At 33.5% G+C, this 17231-nt stretch overlaps 1 protein-coding gene across 2 annotated transcripts in view; it reads left to right on the top strand.

The window, feature by feature from the left end:
* The first annotated feature begins 962 nt into the window (after positions 1-962).
* Positions 963-17231, top strand: part of LOC111413487 (hemicentin protein echinoid) — a 114429-nt gene continuing 98160 nt past the window's right edge. Inside the window, exon 1 of one of the 2 annotated variants that reach the window (XM_071194418.1) lies at positions 963-1506. In XM_071194418.1, the coding sequence (XP_071050519.1) occupies positions 1449-1506 (58 nt within the window). In that variant the 5' untranslated portion in view covers positions 963-1448. The remainder of the gene's footprint in view (positions 1507-17231) is intronic. The other variant, XM_071194417.1, reaches the window with a different exon arrangement.

Here is a 17231-nt window from a genome sequence, read left to right as displayed (position 1 = left end):
AATACAGATGTTATAATCTCCAATTCTTACATCGATGTGTTTGTTTTATGTGTGTTAGTGTGTTATATATACCATTTTTGTTACCGGTTGGAGGATGATAGGTACCAATTATTATGGTGCTAAATTTTGGTAGTGCTACAGAGCAGACTTCAAAACATCTTCCTGTGTTGTAAGTAGAGTAATGGAGATTTTTTTTTCTTTTACGATTATTTAATTATTATAACGCCTCCATGTGCATTAACTGTTGGTTCTCTACAGCTGTAAGCAGCAACTGAATAATTTTGGATGTAGACTGATTGGACTTCCGACTCCTTTAACCAATGTTCTGTTATGCATAGTATGTCATAGTCGGTTGGTTTTTGCAAGTTATACTGTAGACGATTGATTGTTGCTGAAAGGCCTTGTATATTTAAAAGATAGAGAATTGATACTTACAAGAACTTTCAAAATCGCTACAATAGTAACTATAGTGAACTGCACAATAATAAAAGATTGAGTGTCGTTTTCGTTTTGAAAAGGTATGCACAGAAAATGCGCCTTAAACCCACTCAAATCGAGTCCCGTTTCGTAGAAGTCGTCGAAAGTCGTCGGTTTAAGATCGAAAAATGGAATTTCCGGCAGACTTATGTCGATTTTCGAACGGGATCGACGGGTTATTAAATAATTTCCAAGCATTTGTTTACGACGAGTGTAGATTTAGCGGAAAAACTTCTTCGGTCGTAGAGAAAGAAATAGTGAAGGTAGTGGTAGAGAAACCGGTTTTTGGAGTCTCGTCGTTTTAAAGAGCTGAGCATACAAGAGACCAAGAGACGAAGGAAGGTAGGCGGAGTCGAGCGCTTGTTGATCGTATTGCGGTCTTTGTTTAACACATTGTGGTCCCTGTTTAGCACGTTGCGAAGGGGTACGTCGACTGCAGCGCCTGCTCTCGGCCGCTTGATAGAAACAAATTTAACCGCTCATTCTGTCTTCGGCTACGGTGTGTTACGGACATAACGTGCAAAGTTTCCAAAGTTCGTTTGCCGAGATCGCGTACTACGAGCTTTTTTTTAACGAACTAAGGACAAGATATTTTTTTTATATATATTAAAAAAAGGAAAATTTTATAGAACTTGTTAAGAAAAATAAGTTATCTGAAGTGGTGCTTTCATGAAATCTGAAAAAAAGTTTAACACTGATTGTGCTTTGAGTTAAACTTTGTGTGCAACCATAAACATTTTTTTTTAATTTTCGATTTTAAATTGGGTGGAATGAAAAATATGTAGAGGATTGCCATAATAATTTGAGTGCGTAGTGAATTTATAAAACAGGATTTAGTGAGAAAAACCCAACTTTTTTGATAAAAAAAAACAGGAATTATAATGACTTGTTAATAGTGATTTAGTTTTTTATCAGTTTGATTTCTGAGTGCCTTTTTTGGGATTTTTTTACTTATCTTGAGGACTATCATCATGGAACTTTACCTGCACAAAAGCTTTCTTCCGCTATTAATTCTTTCTTTAGGATTAGGTAAGTTCAAAAAAATTATTTAAATGTGCATAAAAATTAAAAATTAATCATCGTTTTTCAAAATAAAATTGTAATTATATTTTAAATATCAATTAAGGTGTTAATAACAATTCCATTGTTTCCATCGAATATCTCTTTTTAATTATAAAATAATTTACAAAAAAGTGATCATAAAGATTTATTTTTAATTAAAATTTGAAATCGCAAAAATTACTTAATAAATTAAATCATATAAATTCATGTTATCGAATAAATTCTTTGTGGATTTGATTTAAAAAGATTTCAATGGAAAAAAAACTTATTTAATAAAAATATCCATCAAAATGGGTATTTAATAAATCAAAATGATACATGGTGTTAAAATCGATCATTACTGATCTAGTTACTAAATAGAGCATTACAGATTTATGATAATATTTACGAATAAGTTAAAAACTTGGTTACACTCAATCCATAAAATCGAAGAACCAAAAAACATAACCGTCCTAGATAAATCCCATCGCAATGGTTAGAATCGTTCGATTTCACTCTTTTATTTTTCCTTTTTTTTCCTTCTCGTTTACTTCTTTCTTTAAAGCTATCGCGTTGAACCGAATCTCATGTTATCGGGGCAGTCAGACTTGATGGTTTCGGTTTTCAAGTTTTCAGAATTATCCTCCAGCTTGAACCTTTCTCATAGTACTGCGGTTTCGTAATAGAGAATATCGATTCTAAATTTTAAGTTTGGGATTGTTTTGAAAGTTGTTTTAGACCTCGAAACCTCCATCTCGAATACTGGAAACCTCTAAAACAGGAAAGATAAGAAACTTTCCGAGATCCTTTCGGCTTTTGGACAACGCCTCCAGATTTCGTGACATGATTCTATTGAACGTTACGTTTAGCCACGGTGCTTTTATTTCTCCCCAAGTCTTCTTACACGTCTTGACAAGGGGTGTTAGCTTCCGGTGTATCGAGGAAATATCAATGGACTAGAAAAATTTCTGTGACGTTTCGTGTATGTTCGATAACTTTGGACATTTTATTCTTGGAAAATCTATTTTTATCACGTCAAAATGATGGCGAAAAAAGGAGAAAAATAACGGGTATTGTTAACGTGAAAGTTTTTTAATAACAAAATGAAATTTATACGTTCCGTTTTATTGACAATGTAACAATAGATGACGTGTGTATTAAAAACAACGCGTAAAAAAATTAAACCTGGGGTTGTTTAAAAACCACCTCGTTTTTTTTTTATTAAATAAACTTGATAAAGTAAATAAAATAAAATCCTGGTGTATGCAAAAACATTTGGCGAATAAACATAAAACGGGTTTTAACTGGATGTAGATATGTATCATGGATTTACTTTATGAAAAAAAGATTCAATTCACTTTACCTAATTTTTTAAACTTATTAGGCTTGTGAACTATTATCAGATTAGAGATGTTTAAAATTGTTGAATATTTTAGCAATTTTTGTGCTTGTACAATACTTTTGTAGCTAGTTGTGAAAGAATCGATTTCAAAAAATCGTAGAATTATCTGAATCTCGCTAGATAAATTCTTTCTTGGTGTAAAAGAAGGTGATTGATGAGGTAAGATTTGATCGTTTACTGCGATTTTTTCTCTTCACTTTTTTGGATGGCTTTGAAAATTAAGCACAAAGGCGGAAAGTTGGAAGAACATAGCAAATTCAACAAATTTAAACTTAAATGAAGGAGATTTTCATAGATTAATTTGGTTATTTTATGCATTTGCTCTGTCAGAATTTCCACATCGTAACGAAAAGAATCACCAAATCTCTCAGCTTCCCCTATGCGTAACTTGTATTTCAAATGATCAAGTATTGTGTTGCTAACATTTACTTATACAACATTTGTGGTATTTTCGAACTACCAATTCATAATATTTTGAAAGTGTTCATGCATTTATTTGAATTGTGAATCACCAGATAAAGATAAAATCCACACTTTTCCTGGACAACTACTCTACTTTTTCTTCCCTTTGGTTTAGATCTGTTGAATTCTGATATTGCAGCCGAAGTGTGCCTTGTGATGTCGACTTCCAGCTGTCTGTCTTTCCATCTTCCTGGTGTTCAAGTCTCTTTTCATTCATTTTCTTTCTTCTTCTCCTTCCTATCTTCCCACATCTAGTATCTCACATCGTTTCCTGGTCTCTATATTTCCCACTCAGTCTCTTCTTGTTTTACTCAGGATAGTTCGCAACGTTTTCTTTCATTTCGGCAACGATCTCTTATAAGCATCCTGATAGAGATCTCACTTTATTGATGTAGTTTCTTAATTCTTTTGTTGAGTCAGAGATATTTTGCTGGAATTCAAGATATCGATATTCTTTGATGGGTGTCTCTTCTACCACAAGTTTGCATCTAATTGTTTTTTTTTGACAATTTCATGACTTTTGTTTTGCTGATAAATTAGACTTGTTGCTTTACTTGACAAAATTTAAACATCTATCTTTGCAGATTATTTCCCGTTTCTGCCATGACTGCATATCATGCTAACCTTATTCTTGTTAATTCTATAGCCTAAATACAACGACGACAATTTTATCCATTATCGGTTTAAATAGAAATCCGCGGGTCTAATTCCGCTTGGCGGCGAAATATTAGTGGTTGTGTGCCAGCGTGTTTTAATCTTTGTCATGTTACCTGTCATGTTTAGGATTTAAATTATTGGTCTATTTATTTTAAATCCTTGTGATCTTCTCTATTTTGAATTGGCGCTTTTAATTTCTCTATAGGAACATGTTTGAAGAATTTCATTGTTGTATTTCTTCAGGTATTCATCATATTACACTTAATCGGTAGTATATTAAATTTTTTACTGTATGTAATAATATACTCCAAGTATAACTTGAACACTGTATAGAACCACATTTATTTAGATCAGTATTTTCCTTTTTAGCAAACTTAATAAGGTACAACATAAAACGTATGAACAAGCTATTTTAATATTAGTACAAACAGTGCTAAAGATTATAAAATCCTTTTCTTTCTTCTGGCATGAGTTTACTATTCAACATATTTGTTTGGAGTTGAAAATAGCAATGGAACTGTTAATATTTGTCAAATCATGCAATATATATCAGTTCCATAAGTTGAACAGTCTGTATTAAGAAAGTTACGACAACACTCGAAACTTCTTAGATAAAACACCGAAAGCATTTCGCGCACGATTTAACCTATTATTAAACATCCTTTTATTTTCTCGATTAACGAGCTTACTTTCATGGCACGGCTTTATAAGATTTTCTTTTAACGAGAATTATCTGCTGCTATACATCTGGCATCTCTTCCTATTTTACTGTATTGGCAGAAACAAGCTTAATCGTAGTTGTTATAAAAAAACCTCTGTGTATCTATTGCTCATCAGTTTAGTACCGCAAACTATTCTTCGGACAGACTCATAGCTGAATGTAGAAGTGAAAACTGATTAACAACATGTTCCTACACAATATTTAGAAATGGTAAATCAAATATAATTAACTTAACAGAAGTCTGAGACACTACTATTATAAAGGAAATGTCGCAAGAAGAAATAAAAGGCGGGCAAGCTGTAAGAAAATAAATCAAACCTTGAGACTTGGATAGAATTTATAAAACAGTATACGTTTACATAAGGTGAATAGCAAATTAGCTCGGATGACCTATATTATCTGAGACTCCAATAATAAATACTACAATTATGACAATTGAAAATGTGGAAGAAAATACGTTGCGTTCAGAAAGCAAAAATGCAGTTTTCTAATGGTTGAATTGCCGTAAATTTAACACACTGTTCATAGCGAATTCAAATTCCTAATTGTATTGGGATAAATTATTCCTGATTTGATTCTAAACAAGTTTTATTTCAAAAGTTTTTTGGTTAAAGCAATAATTATTAAGATAATCTCAAAAATATTATTCTTTATATCAACATATAGCGCCACCTGATAAAGATATCAAAACATTTTATTAATATAAAATGGATTTAAAGTAATATTTTAAACAAATATACGAAACAATTTTCGATAAAACCAGTAATATACAATGATATGTTTTAATATGCATTGAATTGACGTTTATTTCCCTATAGACACAGGGAAATGAAAATGCAATTAAACTAATATCCTGCGATGCCTATACAAAATTCAAATAACTTGTGTTAAGAAGAATTATTACTGACTTAATTTCAAAGAAATTTTAATTGAAAAACATCTTGATACAAACAATAATAAATTATAAAGATAACCTCAAGCATATTTATACATACTTATATATATACAATTTAAACCCTTCTTTGAAGAAAACCTGAAACCCAATAGACTTATTGAAAGATCTCGTTTCTACCTATTGTTTTCCCCTTATCAATAATAGCTGTTTGTAACGTTCTGTGAATACGCTCTAAAGGGGGATTGTTCTAAACATGATATGAATTTGTTTTGAACGTTTGAATTCCGAGAATCTAAAATAGATTCAAATTGTCTGCTACGATCATATGTGTTACAAGAAATAGCAAGCACATATATAGGTTATTTTTACAACATGGAATAACAAAAAAGATTTAAATTTAATGGCAATGAAATGATTTTTTAGCAACTATATTACACATATGTCTTAGATATTCGAATATCAAATTTACGAATTAATCTATTCTTGTTCCTGATAAAGGATACCGTTAATTAAGGTTAAGTTACGTAAAAAGAACCCAATATCGCTCCAAGTAAACCCAACTCATTCTTATTTTAGTTAAAATCATACACAATATTCTTTGAATAGAATAACTCATGCAATTTCAAAAAAATACGGAAAGTGAGATTCAAACAACGTGACAAAGTCAGAATATGGCAAGAAAATGTAAAATTCGTATAAGCAAAGTCAAAATGCGATAACTTCCTGGCTACACAGGTTAATTATAATCGATGATCGTTGAGGATTCTCCGCTGATGTTCGTCAACTGGGGTGCATACCAAACAGCAAATCTTAGCGTTGCTATATTTAAAGTGTGTTTAAATTGGTCTTCTAAGAGTCTCAATAACGTAGCAAAGGAAAAGTAAATTCAGCAAATAAAGTTAACGTTGATATAACTCAGTCCACAATTTTTAAGGGGGTAACTAAAAGAAACAAAAATGACTCATTTTCCATTGTAAATAATTTGTTGAGAATTAAACACGTGTTAACATATACTGAAAAGCAGGAATAACACCACGCGAGGCGCTGCATGTGACATTTCTAACGGATTTCACACTCACTCACTATCATTCTAAAAGTGCTGTATGCGTTAAAGAAATTTGTTTATGTGAACATTAAAAATAAACCAGTTTGTACACTGTTTTTATTACAGTTTGCTATTGTTAATTTCCTGAAAGCGATCCGTTAAAAGCGGATTTGATAAGTCCTAACCCAGCTTTCTATTCCTATTTTTTGTATTAAACGAACTAGTTTTCCGTTAGCTGCGGTTAAACAACAGATGCTATGAAGCGTGGCAACAGTAATAAATTACAAGATTGTCCACTTTTCCATCTCCCTCTTTTCGTGTCTTTCCCCTTCCCCAAATCCGATTGCAATCTGCATTTAGACGAAGCGTTACGTTTAAAGCGCGAAACATTTAGAACGAGCGTATTTTCAAGTCTATATCCTTGACTCCGAAGACATTTAAAAGGAACGAACGGTTGTCGTGCCGTTACAACAGCTGCACTTTCTAAACCACCGTCTACGACGTATGTTTAAAATAGTCTGTTTCGCTTCAGGAGCGAAAAAAAAAAGCGAAAGGAAGGAACGTTAAAATTTTTTAATTTTTAAACATTTTTGTCTTTTGGGATTTTTTTTAACCTTCAATATTCATCAAAAATTAACTTGATTTTCCGGTGTTCTTCAGGGGATTTTAACCTCCCTCATGTCGCTCACCGCGACCCCTATGAAAATTTAATGTCACGCTTCGTACAGTTACTGAATCGCCCCGAATCGAATTATGCACACATGGAGAGCGGACGTTTTGCCGCGTTTTGACCAATTGAATTTGTTTCCGGAACACGTGACTGCGTCCAGCCTGTCATCTCGAGGGAGTACTACGGAACTATTTTTCATCTAACCCTCCTATTTTACTGCGTTCAATAATTTTATTTGTCACCAAGGATTCTTTTTTATTCATACCATATTTTCTTTCTTTCTTTAATACTGTTATACTCTATTTTTTAATTCGGAGGAGTAAAATGAAAAGTCATGTTTACACTAGAACTAACACAAGATCTAGAACTAGAATCATTCGGGTTTAGCCGTCTTGAGAGACGTGCGGCTAAATCCGAATGTTTCTAGTTCTTGGTCTAGTGTTAGTTCTAGTGGCAGTAGTAAGTAGCACTAGTTAGCATAAGATATAACTATAGGCCTGCCTGTTTTGGTTCAAGAGATCTGTAGTTCCAAACAGTTCTGAATCTTTCTCCGCATATATATTGCATATTAAATGTATGCGCACAATGTATAATTTATTGAACTAAAACTAGAAGTAACACTTCAGACGTGCGACTAACTCGGAATGTTTCTAGGTGGCCGGCAACATCTCGAATTATCCTAGTATAATTTTTGCTTAAAACTGACCAATAGCAACCCGTCTTTTTGGCGCTTCAATTTAAAAACACTCTTCCGAATGAAAAAAATAGAGCATAGTAAGTAAGGATTACAACAAACTACTTTTATACATTTCATTTTATTTTGATATCACACTATTCGTTGATGAATTGCGCTTTAGCCTTCCTGAATTGCGAGAGCCTTTGTCTGATCCCAAATGGATTTCCCCCCTTTTGCGTTTGCCAGCCATCCAGACGAGGAAGACGACGGGGGAACCACGCCAAAGTTTTCGGTTTCCGCTTCCACAAAAGAAGAGGGGGTTAGCGTAGTTATAGAAATCCAAAAGAGTCGGTCGGGAAAGTTTAAAACCCTCTTCATATTAACGACGAGGGCCGCATAGGTATTACCGTTCCGGGTAATTGTTTTCTAGATGGATTTTATTTTCCGGTTCTCTTACCAACCCCTGTTTGTGACACCCGAACTGTAAAATACCACCAGCCGTTTTTCAATTTCTTTGTCTGTTTTCTTCTTTTATATAATTTTTGAAATCCATGTGGAGGAATTCTATATAAAATGGTTTTTAGGTAGAATACCTTCTTTATTGACTTTCAAGTACAGGTAGATTCTATTATAAAAGACAGGTAGAAAGGTGTTTCAAGATTTGAAGTAATAAAAAAAGGTAAATTGGTCACCAGAATATTTTTCGGCAATTTAGAAATGGCCATGTTAAAGATTGAAATAAGGATCGTAAATACTTCTTTGGAATTAGCCATAAAAAGAGAAATTGAAAACGAATTTGTTTAACAACAAACAGTAAAATAAAAATAAGAAAACTATTTCAGTAACAGTATGAATAATTATGCCCCAGGAAATATCTGTTGTCAAAAACACCCAATGAATAGTCAAATTGAATGATTTTGAAAAGCTGACGGGGGATGGGGCTGTTTAATAGATAAATGTTTAGTAAATATACAACAATTGAAGTTAAACATCAATATTTCTCTCTCACAGCGTATTGATTAGAAAATGTATGCGAACAAAACACGGATGCGCCCACATTTTCACCTGCAATCCGACTCTGTTTTTTGTTTACTTTTTGTTATTTAACCCATTGTTTTAATGTTGATATCTCACAAAGGGTGAGTTATCTGTTTAGGATTTCACATTCAATACTTATAAATCATAATAGGCATGTTTTGGTTTCTGTAGTTTCGAATACATATTGCATCTTGTATGTATGCGCAGAAAGGTTCAGAACTGTTCGGAACTACAGAACTGTTGAACCAAAACAGTCCTAATAACTATATTGTACTTTGACTTTCCAATTTAGTGATCCTATTTCAAGATTAGATGTATTTGCAATGCTAAGTTGCGAAATTAATCATCAAATATTTCAAAAGAATAGAAATGAGGAAGGTTATAAATGTCTCACGAGTAACATGGGATATAATACAAGCTTAAAAATTGCTTGTAGCATATTATACAATTTGGTTTCCACTACATTAAATTTCTTTCGAGTCTTGACAAAATACCACCCACATTTTCTCGTCGAAAAGCCTTCTGGTGTTCTCCACCACCAGTTTCCGTCCTTCTTGAAAAATGACTTTAATAACATCAATTCGCAGTAGATGTATTGGACGCCTCGCGTGCGACTGCACAAACAGGCAAACAGTCATTTTTAAACAGAATCGTTCCCGCTCACACCCCCTTTACTTGCTAGTGCTACTTCGTCTGCTGGTGGTGGCTTCGTTGGAGATGGGAGCCCCGTACCGTAGGTGTCGATAATGACGTCATCCATCAATTTGATGGATAACGTGACCCGAGGAGATGAAGCTCCCAAGCGACTTCGGGGGCCCCCCGTTTTGTCAATCGGGTCTTTCGTCTTTTCTCACCCCTGCGAAAGTTGCACATCCCCATCCGAAATTAATCACCTTTCAATTTCTGCGAGCGTGATGCGATGAACATAAGTGCAGGAGATTTATATGGTCGAATAAAAAAAAAGATTTTTTTAGGATTTTGGTGTATTTTATGATAAAACTAGGATTGTCGGTTATTAATATAGGAAGTGGCGAACATCGGTTTCGTTTTTATTAACAGGTTTTTATACCTGCTCACCCCAATACAACACTCTGTTTTGCCAGGTGACGCTTGAAGTTTAAATAACTCAACGGTCGAACCCTGGCAGCTGCAAAGCGCCTTCGTTTCTAACAGGAGCCATGAAGCTGATAGGGCGATACGGCACGTCTACGCTTTTACTGCCTACCATCCGATTTTAATTGGTTCTTTTCGCAACTCGCTTTCTGTTTGCGCTGACCTGGCTTCCACACTCATCCGCTTTGAACCTTTTAAACTTACCTTTTTACCCAAACTAACTATGACTTAAATCACCAAACTGTTAAAAACAATACAGTAAAATCTTGATAAAATGGACCTCGTTAGAACGAATTTTGGATATAACGGATAAAATATTTTTAAGTCATACTATTAATATCATATATTTAATACATCAGTATATTTAAATATCTTAGTGGTCATAGATAGAATCCAACTAGAGTTGTTGCCTAAGTTACTCTGTTCCATGTTCATAGATCATGAACGTTACTTCTAGCTTTAATTGTTATTCAGCGTTAGATTGTTGTGTATTTTTATTGGACTAAAACTAGAACTAACAGTAGACCTAGAACTATAAAGTTTCGGGTTTAGCCGTGCGTCTGAAGACCTAGTGTTAGTTCTAGGTTTACACTAGTACTGTCACTAGAACTAACACAAGATCTAAAACTAGAATCATTCGGGTTTAGAAGTCTTGAGAGACGTGAAGTCTTGAGACCTTCTAGTATTGCACTAGCACTATCACCAGAACTAACAGTAGACCTAGAAATAGAAACATTCGGATTTAGCCGCACGTCTTTCAAGACGGCTAAACCCGAATGATTCTAGTTCTAGATCTAGTGTTAGTTCTAGTTTTAATTGCTATTTAGCGTTAGATTGTTGCATATTTCTATTGAACTAAATCTAATACTAGACCTAGAACTAAAGACATTCTTAGATTGTTTCTATTTCTATATCTAATGTCAGTTCTAGTATTAGTGTTGGTTCTAGTTTTAGTTATTAATCATTTACAAATTCAAAGTGTGAAATAGTAGTTTGCGTGACGTCACAAACGGACCTACGAGCTGTGCACCTTTTCGTGGAATGTAGCAGTCCTCTTAGATTCTGCTGTCCTATTATGGACTTTTGGCTATAACCCTTCTCCGTATTGGTCCAGTTTTACTGTAATAACAATGTATTAAGGGATTAATTGTCCAGCAATATGGAAAAATGAATTTAACCCTCTAGGATGTGAATGATGATGAATGATCACCTCACGTGTCATATTTATCATTAAAACCCCATTAATTTAATGCGTTTTTTTTTGTGTTTTCTATCTTTGCTAGCGATACGTTTTCAATTTTTTTAAGAACTTGACAGGTATAATCAATTAGCTTCACATTAATTTAATATTTTTTAAACTACATATCAAATGTACAATTATTACTATAATATATTGAAAATGAAACAATACCAATAAATATGATTTTCATTTTAATACATGTAATGCGTATTCACAAATCATAATTCCAGAACAAAACTAGATTTCACCGAAGCGTCAGGTTTCATTAAAACTCCAACATGCTGGTGCACCGCTAATTGAATAAGCCGAGTAGAGCAAATGGTTTAAACTGTGCATCTCCGTTCATCGTTTACCAAAAGCCAGAAATTGTGTTTCATTTCCAACCGGGTACGGATACATAAAAAATCATGCCGAAATTACATTTGCTTCGTTTATGTTTTATTATTTAATGCTGATCGCTTGCAAACTGATTTTAGTGCCGGTTAAAAGAAAAGCTGTGGAATTTACTATATAAAGATATGATATGATCGAAATGAAAAATTTTATCAGTGCAATGATTTATCAGTGGAAGTGACTGTTTTAAATCGAAATTTTAATACCAAAGAATCGCCCATTCGTTATGAGAAATGAAATAACGTATGAATGCACATTTTATGTTTTGTAAAACCAATGTGAGCACTGTAACGTAAAATTTTAAATTTCTTTCGTTCGGATATTTTCAATCAGTTTTTGTTTTATTCAATACTTTGAATTGATTGTTTAATAGACAATTTTTATTTAATATATGAAAATAGTTTCAAATAGATTCAATCTCGTTATAATACGGTTCAATGTTTCTCTAATTGCTCAAGTTAGCATGATTATCTTAATTTGCGCAAGTTGAAACAGCTGTCTAATTCATCTAAGTGTTTAACAAGTGCTAATTGATTTATACCGACATTTTATTAAAGCAATAAAAAAACAAATTGCTTGAATTATACATAACAGGTAATTTCGGAATTATTAGCAATCGTAAATTCGATTTTAAAACTTTGCATTACCTAATAAATGTTTAAACTCGTTCCTTCCATTAGGCATAACACGTTTTTGTACTATTGTGAGCAAGCATTGGCGTGTTATGAAACATTATGCTATAGTTAATTATCAACAAACACGCACTGGATGATATTAGTTTGAAATATGAACTAATCCAATTTATAATTTTTTATTTTAATTATTTGCATAATTTTAACAAAAGAAATCTTCGTTTTCATCAACTCCATCTAAATGGCCCACTTAGCAATTTGCTAACCAAACTTTCTCTACTCTCTCTTTGTCTACTCTCGAAGTAGTCGTCTTAAGAAAACAATCAGATTAGCGGTCGAACTTTATTGCAACCTAATCCCCTTTGCGGAACCCAGACTACTAACTAAGAGCCATTACGTTCAAGTCCGGTGATTGGAGAACATTTGTATTGGCAAATGGGGACATCGCTCTTACCTACTTCAATTAAAAACTAAAGAATCTAAAGACCGTTTGTTCTGCTTCCGTATAGCCCATTTGGATTTATTCGATCAAATGATCAATCGCACCCACCCAACGTGACACACTTTAGTTCTAAAAAGCGATTATAATCTACGAACTGCAACAGCTGCTGCAACACACCTTTGTCCCAATATGTGCGGGCGAACGTTATTACGAAAGAAAATTCATACAAAGATAAAACTATTGTCTATTTCATATGTGCGCCAATCGAACTCAAATACGTAATACATATAATATTCTAGGGAGTTAAGTAATGCCTATTGTGTATAACCATGAATAATTTATTGTGGAGTAAAAAAAATCGAGTAAGGAAAGGCGTAAAGAAAATTGTTTACGTATTGATTTTATACAATGAGTGGTAGCAAATCCTTAATAATGAGAGAATTTCCTAGTTTGACAGCCGTTTCCAATGAATTCCAGGAACTATATACAAATAGGACAGTGGCATATAGAAACTATTGATTCACCTTGACAGTTGGAGAGTGCACACTGTTAATATTAGTTCCGGTCTGATATCGGATAGTATTGAATATATGCCAACTATAATTGAATGCCATGATGGGGTCTATGATATTCTCAAATATTTTCAATTGAAACTAATAGGGAATCCATACTGATTGTCACTAATAACAATTACAAATCTAATCAGAGAAATTGTTTTGAAACTTCATTGAGTTGTATAAGAAAAAATACTATGAGGGTTAATTGAAGTGGCCTACAATCAACTTTCTCGAACTTTCATGAGTTTATATGCAAATATATTTACATGTTTACGTAGTCAGTTTAAAAGAAAGCATAATAATATTTTAATTATTGAAGGAATTACAAAATATTAAAATATCTCTTTCTAACGGGCGTTATTTTTCAGCAAAATTGACTAATCGAGATGTTATGATAAAACAAAGAACATTTAAAAGTAAATGTAATGAAGATTAAATGTGCCATAATTATTTTCTTATCTTCCATAAACCATGTTATGATTACTTTTTAAACCCAACCCTGCATGTTTATTTATTAAGGATTTGATGAATAGAACTTTAAAAAATCATATCTCCAGAACCAATTGAGATATAATAATAAAGTAAAAAGCGTATCAAAGTAAATTTAATGGAGACCAACTGTGCCATGATTAATCACGATACGATACACAACATTTTTAAACATATTTAATGAGCCATACTTATTTTCCATAAACATTGTTATGATTTTTTCACTGATCATAGGTCATCATATTACATTCGCAGTTCGTGCGACACTCAATAATTCATTTGGTGCTAGTGGCAGAATTGTTGTCGTGTTATTGTAGAATCCTGTTGCATTAAACTCCATCCTATCCTCAGGTTGTAGATCTTCAATTTCTGTAAAATCTTGTTGACTTGAGAAATTGTCAATACAATTCTCTGATTTCTAGCATTACACCTGATAATTAAAAAATCAATAAGAATTTAATGAATATTCTTTATTGCATCGGTTTGATAAGAACTCCTCTTATCTGATTGGAACCATCATTGTTTAAATATTGCAATAATGTACTTTGTATGATTTTGCAAGAGGTCATTGTATTCTAGGCTAAGCAATATTTAGATCAAAATATACGTTCAATATTATAACGATAATATTGATCATCAGGTTTCAAATTCTTGTTCGCGGTTATTCTCTGGGAGAAAACTTTGGATCTGATTTTCTTGTTGATGAGAGTGGACCAATGTCTAGAGTCTTTAATTGAAGTGCATTTCTCACCGTACGAACATGTTCCTTAACGCATTTACAGCAGTAAGCAGTACTTCCAAAAAGTTTGTGCAGCTCAGATTTCTCCGAATAGAATTTCTCAGACTAAGTGAAATCTCGTTCTTCTTTCATTAAGTAAGAGTTAATCATTAAATCGGCTTCATTCGCTATTTGTATCACACCAACAGAAATAGAGTTATGGTCATAAACCAACAAACTATAAATCTTAATTTCATTACTGAATATTAGGGACAAAAGTTTCAATAAATATAGAATTATATAGGACTGCGAAGCGGATTTTGTTTCATTTGGCGAAATTTTCTCTAAAGTTTCTCGCACATAACGCATGTTACACATGTTTAAAGCCACCTTGGACACCACTATATTGTCACGGAGATTAAATCATCAGCATGTATATATTGCCATTTATTATATTCCGACTTCCGTTAGACATGTTATATTAATTACAAAATTGACACAAATGTTTTATTAAAGTCACCTTTTGTAGATATAAAAAATAACAGAACATTTTTTTGTTTAAGTGCTGCGATTTCTTGTATACTAATCAATAATATTTCCACGTAGATACTCTTTGAATTTGTTTTGCTTGTATTGGGTTCTCTTTGATGTTAAATAATATCAATACATTATTATTTTCAATTGTAACAGTAACAATGGAAGTTATATAAAGCACTATACATTGCTAACTCCATAATATAATTACTTCGAACATCTAGGGTCTTATTCAATCACTGTAAATACCAATATGTAGAGTTTCTAGAATATTCTCTAATAATCTTATTAAGATGATAAGTAGCTACTGTTTGATCATAACTCGTTGCATTTAGAATTTAATAGGAATTTGATGTTATTGACTGTTAGTAACAATACACCATTTTAATCGTCAGGCTTATGTCGAAGAGACAATACAATTCGTAATCATTGCGGAATTGTCGAAGTTTGGTTCTGGGATTTTGACCAGATGGAGATACGGTATCAACCAATTAGTTGGCGTGTCGCGAATTATTGCGAATCCTCCAATTCACAGTTCCCTACGTAACCCATTGTCCTGGTTATGCTTTGACGTTGAAATTATTCTCTGTTAGGTCACGATAGCTGCAATCACATTTCGAAAGCTATGGTTTTTTATTTACTTCTTGAATTGTATTTAACGTGTAATGGAAAACTGATGAAGAGGACATAAAAAATGTAAGACACATTGTTCTAAAGTATTTTAGTATTCTTTCTTTATACATTTTTAAAAGCTTTTTGCATAAATTATTAAAGTATTACCGAATGAAACCTCTCTTGTAATATTGACCATAAAAATTTCTCTTTATATTGTTCGTAATAAATATTTTAAAAAAATTTAAGATTATTAAGCATTGGTATTTAAGAGAAGTCTACTTTATCCTAGAGGGCAATTTTGAAATCCAATTTTTACTACTTAATGCCATTGGGACCACTCCTCAACAGCAATTTTTTGCTTCACCATAGGTTTGGTCATCATATCAAATTCCGTTCTTACGGTGCTGGACGGTAAACACTAAGCAGCAACAGCAGAATTGGCCTCTGGTCATACGAGCCGCTACGTGACCCCGGAGTGGGACACGTCGAACTCGTATGACCTCCTTAGCAACGCTTTACTGCAGGCCATTGCCAGCGAGAAGTAGGAGGAGGAGATGCTGCGGCATTTCTCGTTCGTCTCCTTGACTGCTGTTGGATCCACGGGCGTTGCCAGAGTTCATCGCATCCGATGTTTTCTGGTCGGCCCTCCTCTGTTCGATCCTCACACACTTCTGGTAGGTTTTGTATACCTTGAATGGCGTAGGATGGCCACCAGAGAACCAGTTTCTTCAAAAGTAAACGAAACCGAATCACACTTTCCACGGATTTTAAATTAATTCCGGCGCCTGATCTTTTGTGCGCAGAAAGAAAAGAGAAGTTTATGATCGTTGCCGTTGCTTCCAAGAAGTTGAGCCGGACGGCAATGGAATTCTTTGGAGGTGACGTCAAGGACCTTCCAAAAAGATTAATAACTTGTACGGTGTTTTTTATAGTGATTGCTTTACCAATCGACCGTTTCGGGGTTCGCCAAAAAAATGATTAACGATGTTATATCTTTCAAAAAAGGTACATAAAGTATTTACTTAGTTTCACCCTACAAACGTTCGTTAAAATGTTAATGAAACAAACATGACCAAACAAATTTTTTATTTCAGTCGTGTTTAGGTCACTAATTGTGTCGCAAGCTCAACGGTCGCGTCATATGTGTTAGGATTTGCTAAGGATCTAGAAGGGGATTTCTCGACGCTAACAACTAGGCTTTAGTTTACACGCATTTCACTCTAATCACTTTGTCATGTAGTTTCCGGGCTGTCTTACGCTTAGCGCGAGGAAAACTTTGCCACAGTCTTTCTATAATCCCCAATTAATTAGTCCAGAATGTTCTCCCAAATTGTTGTTCCGCTTTACTTTGTAGTGTGTTAGTTGGTAGAGGAAGTTTGCTGTTTATTAAGTGAACGTCTAGTACGTGTCCTAT

The sequence above is a fragment of the Onthophagus taurus genome, chromosome 2 (genome assembly GCF_036711975.1).
Source record: "Onthophagus taurus isolate NC chromosome 2, IU_Otau_3.0, whole genome shotgun sequence".
Classification (NCBI taxonomy): Eukaryota; Metazoa; Arthropoda; class Insecta; order Coleoptera; family Scarabaeidae; genus Onthophagus; species Onthophagus taurus.
This window is presented reverse-complemented; position numbering and strand designations above follow the sequence as displayed.